Here is a 25360-nt window from a genome sequence, read left to right as displayed (position 1 = left end):
CAATGTAAGCCCCGCATGTGTATCCAAGGCCAAAATATGGCCCAACCGTTTTAAAAGGCTGAGTTATTTGTAGCATGCAGCTACTATTCAGATAGTTTGTTACAAAGTGGTAAGGAGAGGTAGACTGGACAAGAAACAGAAGCATAGCGTACTGATTATGGACTGAGATGTCTCAATAGATCTCAGAGGGGAAAAAACAGCAGTTTTGAAACTGGCACAACAGTTGAGCAACTTTAACATGTGGAACAATATACCTTAAACTATCATCTACTGCCAGGATGAATAGCGGCTAGGTGGTCTACCTGGAGTAGAGGCATGGCAGTGCAAGTCACCTGCAACAGCCACCCTAAGGGACAAGCGTTGGCCTGTGCAAGCCGGGAAAGTGTACAAGGCCAGAGAGGCTGGGGATGGTTGCAGAGAAATTTAAACCTGGCACCCTCATTCACCCCAAAAAAGGTAAATTATCTCAAGTAGGGGGTGCCCACAAGAAAGAATCAAAGCTGACATGAGTAAAATGCTACTCAACTCTATAGTGCTATATAAATGTTTTGTAATAACAAGCCAGCTGAATTGTGAATCACACATTTTATAATTTAATGGATGTCTCATTGCTGATGACTGAAAGGGAGGCAGTAAGGATAAGCAGGAATCCATGATGGGATTACAGGGAATCTAGAGTAAGAGGAAATGGGTGATGTTTTTAAAAAAGAACAACCTGAAAACCTAGAACCGTATATTATACAAGTAACATTTTTTTGTTTTGTTATACCTTAACAACAACAATTCAGAATTAACATGCAACAAAGGGCTCACCTGGATAGCCACCTCCTTCAAGGGCATCATAATTGTTGATAACAGGAGAGGCACTGCTAGTAGTGGAGGAGCTGTCAATAGCTAAAAATAAAACAAAGATTTGCTTTAAGCAATGGCAAGCTTCTGTGAGGACAGGCCTTCAGAGAACATTGTTACTTAAACTTCTGGTAAGAAACTGTTAAAGAGATACAGGAAAAATATTGTACTAAGAATCCAACAAAGTTATTACTATTAGAAAACACATAGATCATACCTAAATGTAGGCAATTTGGTATTCAGAAAATATGGAAAAAGCAACAAATGGATAAGGACAAAAATAAAATTAAAATGACTTCTTATTTCAAAGAGGTTTTTAGACAACCATTTCTAAATTCTTTTTAATCTAAAAGAATTCAGGTAATTTAAAGCATTTCTATTTATACTGGCTCAATGGCAGCATTTAGCACTCCCATATCATGCAAGACTTTCAATGGTCTTCAAAGGGAGTTTTGCCTAAATTGAGAGTCCTGGAGAGCGCGTTTTGAAGTAATCTTTTCATCTGAAATTTTCCAACGTCCCTCCCTATGCTGTTGTAATAAAGAATGGCTCGTTTTATTGTTAAATGCAAAAGCTCTAACACACGGTCTACTGAATATTGCTTATTAAAGTTTTCTGCCTTAGCCGTAACAGAGGAAAATCTGATGTAGCCAAAAGGCATACCTAAACACACTAATAAAATAAGTCAAGTAAAGAGTAATTTTTTTTAATTGCGTAGACTACTAATGCATAATTTTTCCTAGTGCCACATACTTATTCTCTATTTAACTGATTATCTGTATTGTAATACATTAAGTAAAAATAAGTAAATGTTTTAAAAGCATGTTAGTGCAGTTTCATATACATTTGCCACAAGAAAGGGACAGAGTAGAGAGACTTTGTATGCCTGCTCATTAGAAACAAAAACACAATGGATAATTTTGGCTGCTGAAATCTGGTATCTGAACTACAGGTCACAAAATGCAACACAAAAAAAATAGTACATGTAAGAGTTCAGACAAAACAAAGCCACATACAATTTTTGTGGATGGGAGAGACAGGATGGAAGGCCTCAAGAGATTCCTCCACTGCTGCCTCAAGGTTATCAGCTACTACAACTCATCCTTCCTAGTGAAGCCAAAGTGGGTTTCAGGAAGACATTAATGGAGAGCATGCTGGCTTAGCAAACTTGAATGGGGAAAGTGTTCCATGCATAGGAGCAGAGTGAAATGCATCTGGGAGACAATATTACTAGTAACATGGAGACACCACTATGGTAACGATTACTTCGGCATTTCAATGATAACTATTTCTATGAAGTTTTTAACTAGGCTGTAAAACAAGGCTTAAACTCAACATTCAAAATCAGTTACTCTTAGGAACAAAGTTTTACTTCCCTCTTTAAAAAAATGTAATTTTTTTTTTAAAGTACAGTATTAATTTAAAATAAACTTGTGAACTTAGTAAACACCTTCCTTTGTTATATTCACTTATGAGTTTGAAAACCAACATTTCTTTCCCTACCAAGTTTTCTCTTTTTTCCCCGATCAGGTGAAAAATCCTAGGAGCTGAAGCAAACAAGATTTTTGTTTATTCAGCAGCAGCATAGCTTCTGTAAGTTTGGTTAAACAATGCTAATTAAAAGCCAAAAGGGGAGCTTATTTCCACGCCCAACAAAATATGGTAGGTATAGATGTAGGAATTTTTTAAAAATGAATGTATGTTCTTGCACAAGAAAGATGGTTTTACTTAAAAACAAAAACAAAAACAAACCACACACAAAGAGGAGACTACTACCCAATTATAACCATTTTAAGGTAGGTCAAGTTTTGTGAATGTTCTGATGTCACAGGTTAGTTGTAGAAAATATTTCTCATTTATTCAACAGTAAATTGGATTCCATAAAATTTATTACATCAATCCACACTATCAATCAGATATCAAATCAATTTGCACTAGTCACTCATTAAGATGTGATTATGTAATGATCAGACTATATGGCAGAATAAAGCACAGACGCGTCAAAGCTTTACTTTAATGAATGCATAGCAAAAGATGATTACTATGCAAACTTTGGCTAAAGCATGAAAAATATATATTTCAAGGTGTAGCACTCTAATTAAATAGTGCTGGCATAAAATCAATAGCTATGAAGCAGAAATTAAAATATATATTTTTAATGAATATAATGAAGTCAAAGTACATATCTCCAAAGTATAGCGTGAAGATCTTTGAGAGATGAATGACAGCTTGGAAGCACAAATGTTAACTTTTTTTTCCTTCCCAGTGTCACACTAAAAATGTAATTAAATCTGAATTATTTTTGGTTTCTTCTACAAAAGCTTTCCAGGCCAACTCTGGGAGAAAGATACAGTATGAAAGAGGATTATAGTTGGAGAGAAACATCTCAGGTTCTCTGTGTAACAGTTCTACTAAGTCTAATGTGATGAAAAGAATACCACTCCTCATATCCTATGAGAAACGTTTGACCCCATCACCTTGAAGATCGTTTATGTACTGTCCCTACCCCCTGAAAAATTCATCAGAGTGCCAACGTATATGAGAATTCTGAGGGGGTCTACAGATTTTTTTTCCCCATTGCAAGGCATATTTTGTTGATTGCACTACTCCATACTATTATTCTGACACGTTGCATTTTACTGATACCAACCTATGACTGGGCTCTGATTCAGCAAGGTACTTACACATTTATTTGACTTCAATAGGAATCCTCACATGCTTAAATTTAGTCACTTATCTTGCTGAATCAGGATAATAGTATTGATTTCTCTGTATACCTTACATATTAGTAACAGAGTTCCCTCCACATTACTGACTCTTCCAGTATCATGTACTAAGTGACTCGAACACCAGTGTACAAGATAACCATCAGTACAATATACACAAAATGCTGTCGATACCATGAACTGTAATGTTGCCGTCAGGTTCTGTGGTTTGTTCTGCAATCACTGCAGCTGGAATTTGAGACACTTTCGCAACCAGATTTCTACCACTGTAGTGGTATACTTGTTGCACAAGGAAGTATCTGTTTTGTATCTCTGACTCATTAGTTGAATACAGTGAAATCTAAGAAACAAACCTACTATTAAAGTTCCCTACATGCAATATCAGCAAAATAAAGTGACATTTTGTTGCCAGGGCTTTAATGGTATTATTCTGCTTGAAGTGATAGAGCAGTAGTTCTCAAAGTTTTGTACTAGTGACCCCTTCCACATAGCAAGCCTCTGAGTGCAACTCTCCCTTATAAATTAAAAACAGTTTCTTATATATTTAACACCATTATAAATGCTGGATGCAAGGCAAGGTTTGGGGTGGAGGCTGACTGCTTGCGACCCCCCAAGTAATAACCTTGTGACCCCCCTGAGGGGTCCCAATCCCCAGTTTGAGTACCCCTGTGATAGAGGGTCCAATTCTATTCCCATTGAAGTCAAAAGAAGCAGTGAGCCTAGAGTTAAGTAGTGCTATTTGTGAGAGTAATCGTCTAAATTTATCCTTTCTTAATCTTGACAAAAAATTTACAATGAACATCTAATGACCAATGTAAAAATATTATTGGTTAAAAAACTGATCATGCTAGTAACATAATTATACATATTTTACAACCTTTCTTCAGCACCACTTCTAAGTAGGTAACAAACTAGGGAATCAGATTACACAGAGAGCAACTGTTATGAGGAACAATTTAGCAGAAAACATTCCTCAGATTTATAAAATAACATATGGATAAACTTAATTTAAAATTAAGTAGGATAAAGGTTTCATTTAAGATCGTTCATCAACAAACCTGAATTCTGCTTTTATTCAATTTTAATTTTCAAAAACTCTGAAGACTAAATGGATTAACTTAATTTCATTCAGAAATAGATGCTGGCCTCTGCAAAATGCTAAAAATTAGCATTTTTTTTATACATGTTAGATTGCAAGACCAATCTTTTTCTTTGGAGGAGGGGGATAAAACGTTACTCTAGGTATGCCTTTTTGTTAAGAGAACTCTCTAGGAACACATCTTGCTGTTCGGTTAAATGCTTTCTGAACAAAAAACGTATGAAAAGCATCCTCCAACTGAACTCAATGGGCAGGATAAATGAGCTGGTGTAAGACACAAGGAAACAAATCAGATGCAAGAAATTATTCTCAAAATATCCTTCTAAATCACTGCAGAAAAACTTCTACACAGCATACAACAGCTGAGTAAAACTTTCATGAGTAACAGCCTGCCAAGCACATTTTTCAAAAGAGGCAGTTACAGGAGCCGTATGTCAAGGCTATGAGGACTGGTAAAAGCATCGAAATGTGGCTCCTGTACATTGTTCCAGAGAAGTAACCATTCTCTCTACTCCCAAAGCAGTGAATGTCCTTATGAAATAAGCCTAAATTGAGCCTGAAGCATCTTCCACTTTTAAAACAGTAGGACTTCCTAATAATCCTCAATACCAACAGCACACTCAGTAGTACACCATACAAGAGGTTGCATATGTCTACCAGTAGGATGAATCAATGGCTACATATCTTTCTCTCTCAAGAGGGCTCTCTTAAAGGAGATATTTAGCACTCTCCTCACCATCAAGGCTGTAGATCTACTTCTCTTTTAGGGTTCATGCAAAGCAAGAAAAATAAATAGCGACCTGAGAAACTATCATGACCTGAGGAACTATCAGAAAACATGGAACTAGTTTTGAAACTAAACCATTCTGATAAAAAACAAACATGGATCCTTGCAGTGAAAAGCCTGAAACTCCCAACAATCCTACCCAAACAAACTGCCATAAGAAAAACAGTTTTCAAAGTAAGTGATCTCTCTAAATTATCCACCAGGGTTTGGGGAAAGAGAATCCATAAAGACAAGCAGGGTCAAGACCCAACAAGAAAAAGGGAGGACAGCTTTGGTCTCACTTTATCTGCCACCCTAAATACTTTCAGGTAAGTACCTGTGGACAAATACTCTATTACACATAATTAAGGCTCCATTATGAAATTGCACAAATACAATACTCTGTTACATATTTTTTTTTTTAAAGGAAATGAAATATCACAACAAAGGTTGAGTGGAGAGGGGCAGAACTTTCTTGAAGTGTGCGGAATTCCAAAGGTCTATCATTTTGCAATAGACTGTGAAGATGAACTACTTGTAGGCCAACAGAAACATGGCAATTACTTTCTCAGAGATCTATATTTTTCTTTATAAAGATTATCCTCCAAAAAGCCATGCCAAGAGACATTGGTGATATCTCTATCATACTGGTCACTGGCATATCAGAAAAGGAGAGAGAGGATGATCTTGAGCTTAAGTCACTAGACTGAGAGTACCTCAGGAGTTTTTACTATTTTCCTTTCTCTGTCTCCTAAAACTAAACAGACTTGTCTTTCCTGATACTGGACAGTACTAGAGAAACACAGGACAGGTTCCGTATATAGTTATTGCCTTAAAAATAATATTTACCACATTACAACATGTTTCTTTCCTGCAGTATTTACAATGTTTCCTATACTTAGAAGGAGAAATATCAAAAAATAACTGATACATTTAACTATCGTAGGTGGTAAAACATCTACATGTATAGCCGTACCAGAGCTAAACCAATCATCCAAAAGCTCTACATCCAGACACATTCCATTAGAACATTACAAGTTTGCTGAAAGTCAGAATACTGAAATTAAAACAACCTCATAAAGTGCAACCTTTACACTATAAAATACGAAGATGCATGTTACCTCAGGGGGAAAAAAAACTTTGTACTGAACAATTGCCAATTACTACACTCCATTTTAACTACCATATTCATAAAAGAGTTGGAAATTTTCCCTTAGCTTGCTAGGTGTCTGAAGACTCGCAACTACTTTTGGGTTTAAATTTTTAATTTTAATAATTCAGGGTGGAAATACGAAGACAAAACTTGGGTAGAAAAAAAGCAATATACTGGTGTAAAGCTAAAGCAGACCTGCTTCCTCATCCTCCTCATCCTCTTCCTCATCATCTGAACTTGATGACAAGGGAGCTGGTGCAGAGCTAGCTTGATTATTAACATATCCACCATACTGCATGCCTGTGAAGTGGAAAGCACAAACACAAGAGTCAAACAGACAGGAAAGATGAGAAACAAAAGTCACAAATCATTGCATTAAAAGTGAGAGAAATCAGGCATTCCAGAGAACATCCTTACATGCAAGTGATGAAAGTTCATTAATAGTCTAAGAAAGCTAGATCATCTCTGTAAGTAGTTTAGCAGAAGCAGCTTTTTAGTGAACTAGTTTGGTTCAGCATTAGTACTGCTTAAGGAAAACTAGTAGGAAGGAAAATACGTTTAATAATTCCTCTGGACAAAGAAAGAATAAGTTTGCTTGGCAAACTTGCTCTTTTAAAAACAAATCATGCAAATTCTTTAGTATTTTGCAGTTTAGCAAGAAGAGTAATGAAATATCATTGCCTCACCGTATAAGCGCACACATGTTCCACCTTTCCATCACACTCTTACCATGCATTTTAAACAAGATATGCCAGTTTAATAAGTGTTAGCACTGTTGTGCTGGTTTACTTGGTCAAGAGTGTTAAAAATGAGGGCCTACAGTTAGGCTCATAAGTCCATATTTAGGCACCTAAATACATGGCCTGATTTTCAAAAGCATGGAGGAGCACCCAGGAATGTCATATTAGAACATTCTACAAACTGTAACCAACAGTTTTTAATACAATAGGCACTGTACACAAATACAAACAATAGACAAGGCACTAGATATATATACTGTGTAAAGATATGATGTATAGCCATGTTAATTACTGATCAGTTGACAGTGTGTGCAGAACTACTGACTTGACAAACTACAGAAGTACTCAAAATCTTGAACATCTGTTGATTTTATAGATGCAACTTACCATAGTTTTCTTCTTGGCAGCCCAATGGGCTACTATGCTTTAAAAAAATTAACTCAGACACTTCCAAAGTTTTGAAGAGTTCTGTGTTTTTCTAATAGAAGTCCTGAATTTACAATGGACTAGTATACCACATATGAGACATGACAATATATTTAACATTCTATTACAATAAAATTGTTGCAGATATATCATATACACATTGGCATTCATGTATACATACAATGATGTGTATATGTAATGACATTCAATTACTAACTCAAAGTGTTTTAACTGTTGTACAGTGAGCCACATTAACATGTATTTTATTAAAATACACAAGCTAGCCATCACATCATTCTGCTTTAAAAAGATTCTCAAATGAACAAATCAGGAGTATTTAAATTATACTTAATATAACTCAGCTGGGATAGTTTGAAGAGCCGCTACCAAGCCAATGGAAGAGGAAATAAGAAACCAAAGAGAATACCAGAACATTGTCCAGCCATGCCAGAAGAAAGACAGGAGGCTATGGATATGGTTAAATTAGGTTGCAATTTTATTCACTTAAAATATTTTCAAGTACCTGGCAAAAAGTAGTACAATGCAGGCATTTCCCAAATCATTTCCACCTAATGCCCAACCTGCTTCCAGCCATCCTATTGCTGGACCCCCACCATCCTCCCCTCATATGTGATAAAAGGGGGCTATAAAAGGAGGAAGGGCCACTCCCTGCTGTATCAGCCTTAAGGGGGAATAGAAAAAAAAAGGGTGGTCAGCTCCGCACTGTAGCAGACTTCGGAGCCCCCAAAACCCCTTTACTCAGCTCTCAAGTGATGCTTCCCTTCCAATCCTTTTTATCCAATAACCATATCCCTAACATAACGAGTACATTTATGCTTGGCTACTTCCTCCCACCCTGTCCCTGACAGGCTCCTAGATATTGACTGATTCCTCCCTTAATATTAGAGAAACAGGTGTACTCAATTTTCCCTGAATAATTCAGGTGCCACTAAGATATGTCCCAATGAGAAATTATCAAACTCCCTTGCTTACATATGAATTTAGCCACCTCCCTATTCACATACCTCCCCGTTATATTGACCCAAGGAGGATTCATGGCCCCCTTCTATATCCTCATTGCAACATGTCAGACCAAATAATTGTCACCCAGGGGATCAACTCCTGGATCTGCACCACATCCCCCTTAACTCTGAGCATCAATTCAACCCCCTTACGCCTTCACAAATAGTTTTCAACGAAGAGAACAATAATTGCAATCAGTTTCTGCTCCTGGGCTGCCAAAGAGTATACAAGGGGCATCAACTGTTCCCATAGCATGCTCTGCCATCCATATTAGCTCAGGACTGCCACCCTACCTAGACACAGATATGAACTGCCAGATGACCTGAAAGCCTACTTGTGCATCTAATATACAATATTGTACCTACAGATCCACACTACTGCTTGCTTGGTCCATTTGCATGATTCTGAAATTGGAAACAGTAAATTAGTTCAGATTCTCTACCTGGGGTCTCACATATGTCCCATATGCATTTGAATGTCATTGCTCTGGAATGAGTGGGGACCAAATTATGCACCAGTAATGTCAACTCTAAAAGCCCTTTTCTGAAAACTAACAAGCTGGTATGTTGCGAGGGGCCTTCCATCACCAAGAATAAAGAGGGGGCCCTCTCCAATCGGTCTCTTCTCTATTTAAGCCCTTAGTGGGCAAATTCTGGCCTCATTCCCCTCCTGCAGTATGATGGACTCACCTCATCCCCTGAACGGTTTTGAATATCCTCAGGCCAAGACAACTGATTATACCTCCCACTGTAAATTCCTCCAGTCCAAAGCCCATTTCAAAGTATCCCACACTGACCCAAGCACTAGCTCACTCATTCTAAAAGCTCCAAAAAACTACCAGGAATGCAGTCTTGAACAAGGCTGACTCCTGTCTGCTTCTGCATATTTGGATGAGAAATAGCACCAAATCCCCAAGCATCTGAACAGTGACTAGACCACAGCAATCCTCTCTGGGGCCCATGTCTTGAGGCTACGCTACTAAAAACCTTCAAACTATGAACCCACTACACGGATCTGGGTAACCCCTTATTCTACTGACAAATGTAAGGCCTGAGAAGGGACCAGAGATGCCAGCCCACAGGTTGCCAGACACAATGTACTGAAGTTTCTGATCTTCCAGAATAAGTGATATCATTGACAGGCTCTCCCCCTCCTCTGAAATTGCACAAAATTGTTAAAAACTCCTGCCATCAGCCATAAACGGCTGTGGTGCTACCAATCTCTGTACTACTCCATCATACGTCAAGGTTTCAGAATGCTATTGGCATCCATTCTGGCTCTTCGTTAGCTCAGGATGCTAGGTCCTGAAATTCATCCACCTGAAATCACGACAATGCATCAGCTATTTCATTATTGATCCTGGGAACATGTTTGGCAGAAAACCATATGTCAAGATTTAAAGACTGTAGTACAAAAGCTCTTACCAACTTCAGAGCCTTAGGTGATCTGAAGGACTGGCGATTGAGAATATGTACCATCACCATGTTGTCACTCCAAAAATGCACTTTTGTTTGCAAAATCCGTTCCCCAAATACTTATAGCTACCAAAATGGGAAAGAATTCCAGGAATGTTATACTCTCTACTATATATTTCTGTAGTGAATCTGAAGGCCATTCTGGGCACACCACCTGCCTCGGTAAAATTCTCCCAAACTTATTCCTCCTGATGCATCTGAATGAATCTAGAATTATTCTTCTTCTTCAACACTTAGTGGAACAGTCAGCTGTAGTGATCATTCACTGTTTGGTCTATTCCTGTGTGACTGTAAGGGCTTGAGAGCCCGAGAGTCCAACATCGGAACAGACTTGATGAACCGATGTAATAAGGGGTCTGCCTCTGGGCCACCTCCACACCCCAGTTGGTGGAATTTTATCCCAGATGTTACAAGCCATTCTAGAATGGTCGTCACTAGAATGTCTTGGGGCATTCTTGCGACATGTCCGAAAAGCGTAAGTCAATGGTCCCAGTAGGCTGTAGGCTGGCGCGACCGTAAACATCTGCATTACAAATGAAGTCATTCCACTTTATGCCCAATATATAATGTTTGCATTTTGTGTGGAAAGCCTCCAGCTTTGCCCAGTCTGAGCTGCACAGTGTCCTGTTTCACAACCGTACAACAGTATGGAAAGGATACAGCTCAAATAGATCTTGAACTGGGTTGTCATTCTGAGATGATGTTGATTCCATATTCATTGTAAAGGCCCCTTGGCAGACGCTATGATGCCCATCTGATGGAGAATCTCCGTGTGAGAGTTGGAATGAACTGGTGAGTATAGACCCCAAATAGCAAAAGCTGGGGACTGTTTTGACAGTTTCATTATTCAAAGAGATTGGAGTCACGGGTGGACTTGGTCCTAGATTTTGCAGCTTTGTCTTTGACCACAAAACATGGAAGCCAACCCTTCCTCCATTTGCTGAAGTGCCTCATGAAACCTGTCGGGGCTCTGTACTAGAAGAACATCATCATTGGCATAGTCAAGGTCTGAGAGTGAGAGATCACCTATCTTAATGCCTATGGACCTAATAGAATACTGCATTATGAAATCCATTGCCTGACAAAAGAGTGCAGGGGCCAAGACACCAGATACTGATTTAAAAGGTGCCAATATCAGATTCCCCAAATGTACACGGGCAGTGGTTCCATTATGCAGCTTGCAAATCAAGTCCAGCAGAGCGATTGGGAAACCTACCTCTTTTAAGGCCTTCCATAGTGTGACTCAGTCAACTGAATCAAACAAAGCCTTAAGATCGACATGCGCTACATGCAGGGGCTTCCTGAACTCATGGTGTATCTCCCACAACAAGCAGCGGGCCAAAATGGCATCTAATTAGACCTGTTCCTCATAAAGCCTGAGTGTTGGGGGCAACACTTCTGATGTAGCAGGGGCTCCAAACGCGCCAGCAGAACATGCACAAACAACTTCCCTGGCATGGACAACAAGGTGATCGGGCTGTAGCTCTGACATTCACTGCGTGGTCCCTTGCCCATATAAAGTGAGATCACAATACCGTCCTTCCAGGAGGTTGGCAAGGTTCCAGTTCTCCACAACAAATGAAAGATGGCCAGAAGCGATTCCGCAACAGAGTCAATAGCACATTTTAGCAGCTCTTGGAGAATGCCATCGGTGTTGGCTGAGTGTCCGTTTTCAGTTAGCGGATGGCACACTTCATCCAATGTTGGTGCATCAGTACAAGTATCTGGGTCTGAAACCACAGTGGCTGCCAAAACTGCCAGCTCTGAACAAGCAGCAGCTGGAGAGCTGATTCAGGGCACTGTGATAATGTTCCACCCAGCGTGAAAGGATGTCATCCAATTTACATGGATGGCCTTGGCTGTTGTTCAAGATGCCTTTCATAGTAACTACCTCTAGACCGCTAAGCCAAATTCATCATCATCTGCCACTTGGTTATAATATGCCTCAAGATTGCAGAGTGCCAGGGTGTTGAACTTTCACTTCAGCTGAGTACAAGCAGGCTTATCGCCACACTGACAGAATGTGGCCTTCAATTTAACCGTCTGGAAGGCCTTCTTTGATAGCTATGGTCGGTGTGCTAGGCGCCTAATAGCCAATGGTCTGCTCGGTGGATTGGTGGAGGATGGAGGTGAACAGAGACCAGGCAACCTTGACATCATCTGGCAGGTCGGCTAGAACCGAGAATCTATTTCTGACGTTGATACAAAACCTATTGGCTAAAACTGACACAAAGAGAAGTGCATCGATGTCAAACCTTTTCCTCATCACAGAGGGCTTACTTGCTTGTCAGAGTGTCAATGCTGTGCAGGCAACCACTAGGTAGTGATCTGTTTTCGCGGCACATTCCGCACCACGATATACTCTACAGGAGGTGAAGAGACGCCTGTCATGTGTGATGATGTGGTCCAGCTCCTTCTGAGAGATGCCATCATGAGAAATCCATGACATCTGGTGTATGCATCACTGCTTGAACCATGACCCAAGAATCGAAAGATTCTGAGAGGCGCAGAAGGTGAGAAAGAAGCAAGAGTTATAGTTGAGTGTACCTGAACTGTAATGGCCAGTGACCTGTTCAAGCCCAATTCGCAGGGAGCCAGAACCTGCATTTAGGTTGCCAAGAATCACAAAATTGTCATATGGAGGGACGGTGCGTACTAGAGATTCCAATTGATCGCAAAAATGATCTTTGACTGAATCAACAGATTTCTCTGTCAGCACATAGACTACTATGTGGAAGCAGAGAAAGAACTGACAGGAAGGGGACTGCAATGCATGACAGTTTGTTAGCAAGAGTCAGGCTAACTGTAACCCTAATAACGCGAGATTTGTAGAAGCGAGGAATGTGTGAGGCGAGTGGGAAAGAACTGTGTGAGAAGTTGTTGCGACCTTCTGTAGATAATATGGAATGTAGACTAAGAGTCTACATTAGTGAGCAAAACAAGATATCAGAATGACCTATGTATAACCAAAATGCAGCTGTTGCTCATTATTGTCTGTAACAAAAGGTATAAATGCTTGCTGTAATTGTTTACCTGTTGAGAGAACTGTTTAGCTCTCTCCCTCTATGCAATTGATAGAGAGAAAATAAAGTATCTGACTTGCTGTACCCAAACAAAAAGTGAGAACTCTGTTATTCTCCGACAATTTGGGGGCTCGTCCGGGATAGCGAGGTGACTGTGCCAATGTTTAAGACGTGCAATAAGTAGCAGAGAAGATCCAGGCATCCAGGTTATCAAGAAGGACTTCGCTTCACCTCAAAGTAGTAATGCTACCCCTTATAAGTGGCTGGGGCTGTGGAATACAGAAGTAATGAATCTTCCACCTTGTGGCATCCGTGATCTATCAGCCTTGCTTCCATTAGGCCTGCGATTGATATGCTAAGATGGTCCGCATGAGACAGTGACCTGATGAACACACCTGTGAAGAGCTAGAACATTCCAGGTTGTAATTTTGATGGGCTGGTAGAGAACCCAGCCATGATTGAATACATTGTCATGGTATACTGCTGATGTGCCTGCTGACATCAGAAGATGCGCATGACATCAGAAGACGCACATCTCCAGGCAGTCTTTGGCATTAGTCTTTCACATTTGCAATGCAAGAAGGCGGCACCGGCAGGTCATCTACAGCGGAGAGTAAAGCGGGGCTTTAACTGTGGTGCTGAGTGCTAAGTTATTCATGTTGATCAAAAACAAGAGCAAACGATCTATAACTGTGTCTCTATAAACGATCTATAACTGTGTCCGTTCCTCCCTCCAAAAAGACACTCCATTAAAATGATTCAGAAACTGTTCCCAAGTCCCCAAATCCTCCTTCACCTCTTCATTAAGCTTATAAAATGGTGGGCTTTGATATTCCCAATGACTGCCTGGTGCAAAATGCCCAAAATGACCCTGTGGCCACCATTCAGCATACAAAGTTAAGATGCCCAATAACAGATTGCAGCTTCAGCACTGTATGCCTCCTTGCCACTATAGCCTTGATAATCAATCCCAGACGTTCCCCCAGCGTATCCTGTGGGAATCTAGATACACCAGTCTGTATCTATCCCACTCCCTAAATAGGTCAGCTTAGCAAAGGGCCCTTGTTTTTTCATCAGCCAGAGGTATCCCCAACCTAACAAGGACTCACCACGTATACCTGTAGTGAGCACATTCTTGAGAAGCTGAGTTGTGAGATGCCATAACATATTAGAGGGGTTTAGAAACAGAGCAAGGCTGAGGGTATCCCAGTTTTTCAAATACACTATGCATTAACATTCCCACAGGGACGATCACACTCTGCTGAAGCTCCTACATGTAACAACTAGATAGTGTGACACAGGCAGAACCAACAGAAATGAAACTGATGAACTCTTCAGTTTCTCTCTGCTGCTAGAATGTGGAAAAAACTTGTTCAGATATTCTTATCCTCTGATGCTATGGGGTGCACTTGGTAAAGAGGAAAGAAAAGAAAAATTATCTTCCTAGTACCAGATTGTATTTGTGCTTCTCTTAAAAGTTTTACTCCTGGCTCAGCAGGAGCTGCAGAATGAAACTGACTAGGAATACATCAGTTTCCTTTTACAATGGTTCAGAAGTGCTGAGCAAGAACATGAGCAGCACAGGCATGATTAAGAGGGGAAGAGAAACAGATTAAGTTCAGTAAGACACAAGAGGTGAGGAAGACAGAAGATAAAAACTACAGGAATGGGGTCAGATATGAAGAGGAGAAGGAGTGGAACAGAAAAGGAGAGAGAAACCAAAAGCAGCTGTAGTACGGTTGGTATGGTGTTCCACTAGCAGTGAGTCAGAGTTTAGGACGGGGCTTAAAACCAAACTCTTTGTCCCAGTAGGAGCTGGGAGGTCTACAGGGACAGGACATATAAACCGTGAGGAAACATATGCTCAGAATCATTCTTTAATAATCCAAATCCAATCTCTAATCTGAAGCAATCTTGGAACCATTAGCAATTATCTTCAAGAACTCATGGACATCGAGTGAGGTCCCAGAGACTGGAGGACAAATATAGCACCTGTCTTTAAAAAGGGGAACAAAGAGGACCCGGGAAATTATAGATCAGTCAGCCTAATTTCAATACCTGGAAAGATACTGGAACAAATTGTTAAACTATCAAACTGTAAGCAACTAGAGCAGTGGTTTTAAACCCCTGGGAGTCCACACCTCCATTCGAAATTTTTTAGGGGTCTACAAATGAAAAAAGGTTGAAAACCACTGACGTAGAGTATAATAGGAATTTAAGGAATAGCCAAGATGTCAAGAACACTAAACAAACTTAATTTCCTTCTTTGAGAAGGTTACTGGCCAAGTGAATAGCGGGGAAGCAGAAGACATGAAAGCTCTTGATTTTATTCTATCGCCCCACATGGAACTCTCATAAGCAAACTAAGGAAATGCAGTCTAGATGAATTTACTGTAAGGTAGGTGAACAACTGGTTAAAAGACCATACTCCAAGAGCAGTTATCAGTGGTTTGCTGTCAAACTGGGAAGGTGCATCAAAAGGAGTTACGAAGGGATCAGTAGTATTCAATATTTTCCTAAATGACTTGGATCATGGAGTGGAGAGTATGCTTATAAAATCTGCAGATGGCAGACTGTAAGGACATTTTGGAGAACAGGATTAGAATTCAAAAGTACAAATACCCAGTTATACGATATTGCAGGGTTTTGTTTTTGTTGCTAAAACAAGACTATTCTAGCACAATATGAAAGATTTCCAAAATGTAAATTATACAATTACTGGGTTTGGATTTCATAATAGTAGCAGTGTCAAAAATAAAACGAGAATTAAGTGAAAAGAAATTAGATTATAAAGTAGCTTTTTAACAAGTCTTCCTTTACATTACCCTCATATTTCCAATACGACCATCACCACAGTACCTAGGCACTGACTGAAATACTAAGATTAATCTTGCATTTGTTCAAAATGGACCCTACTGTTCAACACTCTTAGATTTAGCCGTTTTTAAACTGTTTTTTTAATTCACTCATCAGCTTCTGTTATTCGAGAATTTACGCAGGCCACAAATTATTTAAATTTACCCACTATATGAGAGGACAAAAATCAGCTCACTTAATCTATATGTTACAGCCAATTTCAAGACAAATATGCATTTAGAGCATTAAAACTTCAATTAACTTCCAAAAAGCTACACTCAGATTCTGTAGACTCTACTTTTAAAAGAAAAATTGAGTTTATAGAAATTTCCCTGACCATCTTCACAACACTGCTATTTTAAGCCTTGTTCACATTGGATCAACATTAACCCAGCTTCCAAATATACAACAGTGTAAAATTCAGTTACACTAACAGGCTTTCACAGTTGCGGCCCTGATTCAGCAAAACACTTAAGTTCGTGTTTAACCCACTGAAGATATTTAAGCACTTGCTTCTGCAAAGCATTTAAGCGCAAGTCAAATTTCACAAAGCACTTAAGCAAGACTTAGGAGCATCCACACAGTCTTACATGAATGAGATAAGATGTACTTTGTAATGTACAGAACCATGGGACAAGGTAAAGTAGTAACCCCCAGTGGGCACATGCCATGAGGAAGAGCACACTTTATTAAACCTAAAAAATAATCGGTGACACTTTATACTCATCTGTACTACAGGCAGAATCCCTCCCAAATGAGAAAAAAAAGTGTATTACGTGATCCCACATTCAAATAATCACTGGTACAAATATTTCAAGAGTGCCTTAACTGCAGCATTTCAGAGACCTGAAATGAACTTGTAACTGAAGAGGATAAAGCTGATCAACTACAGGTTTCTATTGCCAGTGAATGCCAACAACTTTTATTCCTATGTCAAGGAAGAGGCAAGTACAAGAAATGTGATTGCGTGCATTTATTATTGATAAAATTAAAACAAATATATGCAATCAGTAGAACCCTCAGGCGCCTGGCAAATTAAAAAGGGCCTTGGTGTCATACCATTTGGACATCTCTGTCTTGAAAGTGTGATTATCCAACTGTGCTATATACACTGAAAGAGACTGAATTTATGAAGATGTTTACATTTAGCTGTGTATTCAGCAATACCTCCAATGATCTGTATAGAATGTATCAAATGTCTGTACTTTCCATACATATCACTGCTAGTATGTACATATGGAATACCGCACATTAAGATAAATATATACATTTAAATATGCAATCATATCACATTTCCTCCCTGGTTTGGACGCACAGACTCTGCATGCACTTTGTATATGACAGTTATTATTGTGAGACTGCCTAGGAGGATTAAGGAACATTGTGCTGTAGCAAACTCCATTAACCAAACGGCAGCTGCAAATCAATTTCCACAAACATCACTTTCTGTAATGATTTTAAAAAGATTTAGTGTGGGGACAGTACTTTTCAAACAATTAATAGTTTTCATCTCCGCATGATTGGGGGATAAAAGTCCAGTTGATAGACAATAGATTACTTTAATGGATTTTCCTAGGTTTTTTATTCATTGATAAATATGGGGATCATAACACACATTACAAAAGGGCTTTGAGACCTATGTATGAAAACACTGTATCAGAGCCAAGTATTTAAGATTTAAAAGCTTTTGAGAATTTTTTTAAACCTGCACATATTTTATTGTAACTGAAACAACTGGTATCTGCTCAAATTTATGTGTTCACTATTTAAACAAATATATTAAAATGTTATTTTGTAGGAAGTTACAGAGCACTAAAGTAGCCAAGAGAAAACACTGCAAATGTGTAAAATAGGGTTACCATATTTCAGCGAGCAAAAAAGAGGACGGGAGGAGCCCCGCCCTAGCCCCGCCCCTGCCCCTCCCACTTCCCGCCCCCCCCTGACCTCCCAACCCTCCCCCCGTTCCTTGTCCCCTGACTACCCCCTCCTGGGACCCCTGCCCCTAACTGCCCCCCAGGACTATCTAAGCCTCCCTGCCTCTTGTCCCCTGACTGCCCCAACCTTTATCCACACCCCCACCCCCAGACAGACCCCTGGGACTCCCACGCCCCATCCAACCACTCCCCACCCACTGACAGCCCCCCCCCAGAACTCCCAACCCATCTAAACCCCTCTGCTCCCTGTCCCCTGACTGCTCCGATCCCTCTCCGCACTCCTGCCCCCTGACAGCCCCCCCCAGAACTCCCAACCCATCTAAACCCCTCTGCTCCCTGTCCCCTGACTGCTCCGATCCCTCTCTCCACTCCTGCCCCCTGACAGCTCCCCCCCAGAACTCCCAGCCCCCTACCCCCCCCCCGCTCCTTGTCCCCTAACTGCCCCCTCCTAAGACCCCCCCCAACTGCCCCCCAGGACCCTACCCCCTACCTGTACCCTGACTGCCCAAAACTTTCTCCACTCCCCCCAAAAAGCCCCCCCCGTTTCTTGACCTCCACCTCCAGAACCTTCCTGCCCCCTGACCTCCTTACCCTGCTGCTCAGAACAGAGTGTTGGGCTCTGTGCAGCCGAGCCGGACACGTGGCTGAGCTCCCCTGCACAACAAAACCCGGTCTGGCCCTGCACAACAAAACCCGGTCTGGCCCTGCACAGTGTTGCTGGACTGGGCTGCAAGGGAGCTGCTGGCTCAGAATGCAGGGCGGATCCGGCTCCTCTACAGCTGCTCCTGAGTCCAGCCCGGGACTTCCCTGCAGCCCTCCCAGCCACTCTCTGCTAATCCCGGACATTGTGAGTGCTTTACAAATTCCCCCCGGACGCTATTTTTAGCACACAAAAGGAGGACATGTCCGGGGAAATCCGGACGTATGGTAACCCTATGTAAAAAAAAAAGAATATGGAAACTGGAATCTCCATCTATACATAATGTAGTGTTTTACAACTTGGAAGGCAAGCCAGAAGAGACCACTGAGAATCAGTGAGGATGATGAAGGTGCAAGAGCCTAGATTCATTCCAGTTCCCCACTACAAATGTGCTGCCATGAGTAAAGCACCAAGAAGCTTCTTTGAAAGCTTACCTCCCTGCTCCTACAACAGTCCCTATTGCAGCTTGCCACAGCAGCAGTTTATATAGGGCTACAGGCTCAGGAAACAGCTCCCCAGCCCAAGTTTTTTTTATGTCTGCTTTTCAAACAGTAGATCAGCTGCAACAGCACGTGACCAGATCCCACAGAATCACCAATGGATGCACACTACCCGAACAGCACATGGCCTTTTGGCAAATTAGGGAACTGGAATAGCCAGGAATGACTAAGGGAGGGGAAGTAAAAATAAAAACAGTATAAAAAGATCAAAAAATGGGTGAGAGAGGAGAATGGAAACAGAATAAATGCAGACACAAGATAACGGTACACAGCATTTTGAAAGGATGCAGCAAGGGGTGCCCTGAGGAGTTTCAACAGAAAGCAAAAACCCTACTATAAACCCTATACATAAATGTATGTAGAACAAGTTGCAAATAGGTCTATTAAAAAAAAAAAAAAGACAATTCAAATTGTGCTTTAAAAAAAAAACAAGACAAAACAGAGACTTGCCCTACATGCTCACTGTCAGATATGTTTTGTCAACAGAAAAAAAAAAAAAAGGGAAAATAAAACAAACTATTAAAACCTTGATAAATATTAAAAGTTAAGTTACTATTATGTATTCTAAAATAAGCTAACTCTCCTCTTGCTTTTAATACCTTCTTGAAGCAGTGATTCCGATGGCTGTGTATTGGAAGGCACAGAAGCAGGTTCAGTTAAGTGGTCTCCAACAGGTGTTCTTATTGAAGAGGTCACAGCAGAAGAAACAACAGATGTTTCCACACCAGGCTTGGTAAACTGAACATTCTGGCTTACAGGATGCGATGAATCTACAATACCAACTGAAAGACAGAGTGAAAAAGGAAGATAACATTTTACTCATTAGCAAAGACAACTGCACAAATACCAGACAACAGTTAACTTGATTCTGGTTTCAGAGTTCCTAAGATAAAATATTTCAAAGAGCAACAGCTTTAAACAGCTAGATTGCTGAGAAAGAGAAAAAATATGTTTTTCAGTTGAACACCAATTCTGCTAAATAAACACTCCATTGAGATGGAAATTACTGTTTTGAATATTAATTGTACCAACAACTAAAGCAGAAAATATAATTTCACACAGAAAGCATCAGATAGATGGTTTAATGCTAAGTAGAGCCGGGATACACCAAATTTGTGATCCATCCCCAAACCTATGCCCTCTAATTCTGCCTCAAAAAATCACTCTCACAGCCTGACAGACTGTTGTACTGCCCAGTCACTAATCTTCCTTCCAAGTAAGGCAGCACAGTCAAGTTGCAGCAATCAGCTGTGCAGTGCTCCACTGCTCTGCTTCCCTACCACACTGGTCTTTCCAACTATGCGGCCCAGATACCTAGGATTCTGCTTTAATCACCAATTAGTATCACATGGAATATTAAAATATTTTCACACGGAATTTGCAATGTTGTTTTGAACATCTGAACATGATAGGATCTTCCCATTAAAACTCAAACAATGCCAAGAGGCAGGCTATATAGCTCATTAGGAATACTTTCCATATCAAAACTATCCTAACTTCAGTGAAGTGAGTTTTAAAGGGGCACAGATATTGTAAAGGGGAGTAGGTCAAAAATAGTTATGAAAATTTTTGTAAAGGTACAATAACTTTATTTCCACCAAATACCAATGTAGTCTGAATAAATTGTACTTTTAGCAAACGAAACTTTAAGCAACCTTTTTTCTAACACTTCAAGCTCAGTTCTCCCCTTATGAACACACATTCCTGAGAGCTATTAGAAAATTGGTTGATGTACAGGTGCAGAGTACCTGCTTTTACAATGCAACACATCTGCCAATGCAGACCAATAAACCAGAAGCCAGGGGCAAGTCTTTGATGATTATTTTACCAGATCAGACTATTAAAATGGCAAAAATAAAAGCAAAAGAAATTCAGCTGACCACCAGCATTTAGAATACAAATGAGACAACTGTTATAAGTAAAAATAGATAAATATGCATTATATTTTTAAATAATAAATATTGTTACAGTTGCAGTTACAACTCCAGTCAGGAAGCCCAAGTTTGTATGTGCAACCTTAGCTCTACCACTTGTGTATATATTATGATTAGTCCAATAATGTGATCCTATGTGATACTATACTTTTTCTCAAATAGTACAATATTATTTGAGTGGGTTTTAGGGGACACTTGAGGAGAAGGAGGGCATGTAAAGCAACAACTCTGTTAGTTTGATTTACTGGCTGGCTAAGTTAAAGTGTTAACATGAATAATGATGCTAGGTGGTCATTGTATTTTAAGTTTAATTACCAGGCTGCCTAACACTTTCCGAATGGTTTATTGCTGAAATCTAAAATAAATAAAAAACATTAATGAAACAATATACTTTTTTCTAGCGTGTATATACAAATGTTAGCAGTTTTTAATAATGGGCACTACTTATTATTTATGCCACAGAGAGTGAATTGAGATAGTTTTTATAAAAGATGAGCAGTGATAATTTTTCTATTACTTAGAACACTGGGAAATGCACTAAAAGCAGTAGCCCCAGAGTACCTATATGCACAAAGTGCTATGATCAATTGTTCATAACTCAGTTAAAAACAATCTAACCAATTTTCACTGGAACATTCAAAGATTCTTAATGATTTATTTCCTTGCCAAATGTTAATTTTATTACAAAAATTGTTGCAGCAGAAAGCTATCCAAAAAGGTTTCCCAAACTTATAGGGAAAGGTTTGGGGCTTTTAGCTATACTCCTTCAAAACAGCAGAACAGTTTCTCTCACGCTTTAAAAAAACTGCAGAAATAAGGCCTGGAAAAATTACATATTCATACAGAAAAGTTTTGAGGAGTCCTGAGCAACTGAAAACAGGGTATTACAATAAGAACACTTACACAACTGTAACTATCACCTTTGTTATTGCTTTTTAAGTATGCCATTCACTCATGAAAGACCACCACATGAACCACAATTTCCAGCAGTTTTAATTTTGCTAACAGTTTTTTTCTCAGCTGACAAGGAGATGAAGTACATACTCAAGTAGTGATTAACCTACAATACAGCAATCAAGCTTAAGATAAAGCTTGACCGAACATCTGTTTAAGTACATATTTTCTATTGGCTTATCCTAGACAAGCTTGATTAGCCACTACCACATTCCAGCTAGCAGATGCCATAAAAATGTACCCATGAAACTAACAATGTTTTGTTAGCTCACAGTAAATGTGAAAAAATGCAGAAAACCCTTTAAAGTTAGCCAGAATTAGAGGAAAACTGCAATATAAAATATATTTTATGACATTGCAGTGAAGAATTAATCACTAAAAATGAGTAAGAATCTTAAATATAAATAAAAATAATTAAACAGGAAGCTGCCATTTTCGGCAGAGATAGGTCAATGTACGATTGCATGACAAAGGGAAGTCAATGTTTAAATTTAATGTATTTTGTTAACTAACTATAGTTCAACCAGTTGCCTTGCAACCATGGCAGCCTCTTGGCTTATCATGGATTCAAACACTGAGCATCCCTCTCTATTTTTAAACGTCAAGCTGGACCTTCTATTGCAAATCATTAGTCAGTACAGTAGCACCATTCACAGTTATGAAGATAACCTTTTAAAAGTACTCTTGATGTATTTTGGTGGACAGTCTTTCCAGTATTTGTGGTAACATTCTGCAGTTAGACTTAACATTATAGCCAGGGCCATGTGCAGCTATAGCAATTAATCTAAGTCACACTCTATATCCTGTATATTTTGTGGTATACAATAACATAAAGCTATGATAAGTAATTAACTATTTAAACAGGAATAGAAAACACTGGGTAGATAATGTGGCCAGTTTAACACTGCTGTTGGCATTTTAACTTTTGCATTTCTTAATTTTGATTAACTGTCAAGCATTTTATATGTAATGTTATATGGGTAAAAATACAATTTCTTTGTGAGGTGCTGTTATACATACATGTGTACACTTACGTGATTAAGTAACAATAAGCACAGATGTAGATGAACAAGTAGATACCCTAAAGGATTTATATACAGGCATTATAGGTACACAGGGCACAGGTACATGGCACAGTGCTGTTTTAGCCCAGGTCCAGACTAGTATCTATATTATACTGGCAAAGCACTCCTACCGGTAGTTTGGACACAGTTTATACTGGCACAACTTTATTTTGCTCAAGGGGGGGCTGGAATAAGCTATGTAAAGTAAACTATATCAAGAAAAAAGCAGTTTTGCCAGTATAACTACATCTACACTAGGGTCTCTTGCTGGCACAGGTACTTTGGTCACAAATCACACCCCTCGCTGAAAGAGGTCTGCCAGCAAAAGTTTGTAGTGTAGATCTGGCCTTACTTGGGCATGCATGCAGGTTTTGTTTATTACACAAAAGTGACATTTTAAATAAAAAAGTTTAATTTTAATTACAGGTCGCTGTCTGTTTCCTGCATGTTACAAGAAGTTCACTTGGCTTCTCAAAATGGCTTTAGGACTATCTCCTGAGCTGTGATCTTTGCTACATCTTGTTTAGACATACACCTCTACCCCGATATAACGCGACCCGATATAACACAAATTTGGATATAACGTGGTAAAGCAGCGCTCCGGGAGGGCAGGGCTGCGCACTCCGGTGGATCAAAGCAAGTTCAATATAACGCGGTTTCAACTATAATGCGGTAAGATTTTTTGGCTCCCAAGGACAGCGTTATATAGGGGTAGAGGTGTACTTTAAACTGTAGGTTTAATCTTAAAGCCTTTGAGTATCTTATCAAAGCCTATGTCCAATGTTTTCTGTAAATCTATTTACATACACGAGTCAAAACATTTCATTCTATGGACAATCCCAAAAAATGTGTTCTAGATGTCCTTGAAAGGGGTTGAGGTTATTTTGTTGACAATTTCTGTGTACTGTATCCATGAAAGCAAAGTGGTGAGGTACACATTTTGGAAAATATCTGCCTCTGAGACATCTGTAATTTCTTGAAATTGTTTCCTTTTGAATTTGTTTTTGACACTTTTCAGAGATACCTGGAGAACATCAATTTGCTTTTAAGATGTGCCCGGTTTACTAGATTTTTGGCTTTATCTTTCCATCTGTTTTGGTGTGAAAGAAATCCCTACATGGATGAAGTTTTCTGCATAGGAAATTTATGTCTATAGTGGCCAGCTCCTAACAAAAAATTACTTCAAGTAAAACTATTTCCTTTAAAATTATGCAAAATGATGAGGTCTGTTGTAGCATCTTTAATGTTTGATACCAAAACAGTTTGTATAGCCAACCAAGTAGATAAAAATGGAGTAGGACCCATTTAAAGTGATCAGCTGCAAGAAGATTTTAAGGAGCTGCTGCAAATTTTAAGTCAACCTTCCCTAAGCACAAGACACATTATAAACTGTATAACACTTCTTATGCTACACTGAACAAGTTACTCCCTAAGAAATAAGAAACAGAGGTAATGAAGATGAAAGGAAAGTAAATCAAGAAAAATATTTATGCTTGTAACTACATTTTTTCTAAATATATGCAGTGCAGGATTGAAGACCGGAAGTTTTATAGCAATACCAACCAAATTTTACTCAGTCTGAAAATGCTTTAAGGCTGCACCAACAACCTGAGAAAGTAACTAAAACTATATCACTCCCCCCTCCAGTGAATTAATTACAGGAACAAAGAAACATTGGGCATCTTACTCCTGACCTGACTGTTGCAGCAATTCAGGTTACATTTTCAATATAATGCCACGTTAGTCATGGATAAAAATCTGCTGAGCAATTTTAACTGGAAAATTGTGAATCTCAGCAAAAGTCTGGAATTTACCATCAAATGGAACATTTATTATTTATTAATGCTTTGTTTATCCCAGGCTTCACAAATGGTGCAAATTTATTATAAAATTGGCTTTTTGGCTAATTAACATTAAGAATATTCAGCCTATTGTATGTAACACGATAATCTCAAATAGAACAAAATAAACTTAAATTGGGTACAGCTTGCTGACTTAGAAAAATTAATCTTTGGATCAGCCAGCGGCATAATTATCTACCTCAGATTCAATAAGCTAGGTGTTGTTATATTGCTCTAGTACAGTAGAAAAGGAATACATTATTAGTGCTTATTCTTAGGTATGTAACTGTAAATAGG

The 25360-nt window shown here is 39.3% G+C and overlaps 1 protein-coding gene across 4 annotated transcripts in view; it reads right to left on the bottom strand.

Annotated features, from left to right (window-relative positions):
• Positions 1-25360, bottom strand: part of SEC24B (SEC24 homolog B, COPII coat complex component) — a 95054-nt gene that overhangs the window by 53453 nt on the left and 16241 nt on the right. For 2 of the 4 annotated variants that reach the window (XM_005287910.5, XM_024106840.3), the window contains exons 3-5: positions 19870-20052; positions 6789-6893; positions 814-894 (exon numbers count right to left, since the gene is read on the bottom strand). In XM_005287910.5, coding sequence (XP_005287967.1) covers positions 814-894; positions 6789-6893; positions 19870-20052 — 369 coding nt within the window. The remainder of the gene's footprint in view (positions 1-813; positions 895-6788; positions 6894-19869; positions 20053-25360) is intronic. The other 2 variants (XM_005287911.5, XM_065596208.1) reach the window with 1 other exon arrangement.

The sequence above is a fragment of the Chrysemys picta genome, chromosome 5 (assembly GCF_011386835.1).
Source record: "Chrysemys picta bellii isolate R12L10 chromosome 5, ASM1138683v2, whole genome shotgun sequence".
Taxonomy (NCBI): Eukaryota; Metazoa; Chordata; order Testudines; family Emydidae; genus Chrysemys; species Chrysemys picta.
The sequence above is the reverse complement of the archived record's forward strand: the minus strand, read 5'-3'. Positions and strand labels throughout refer to the sequence as shown.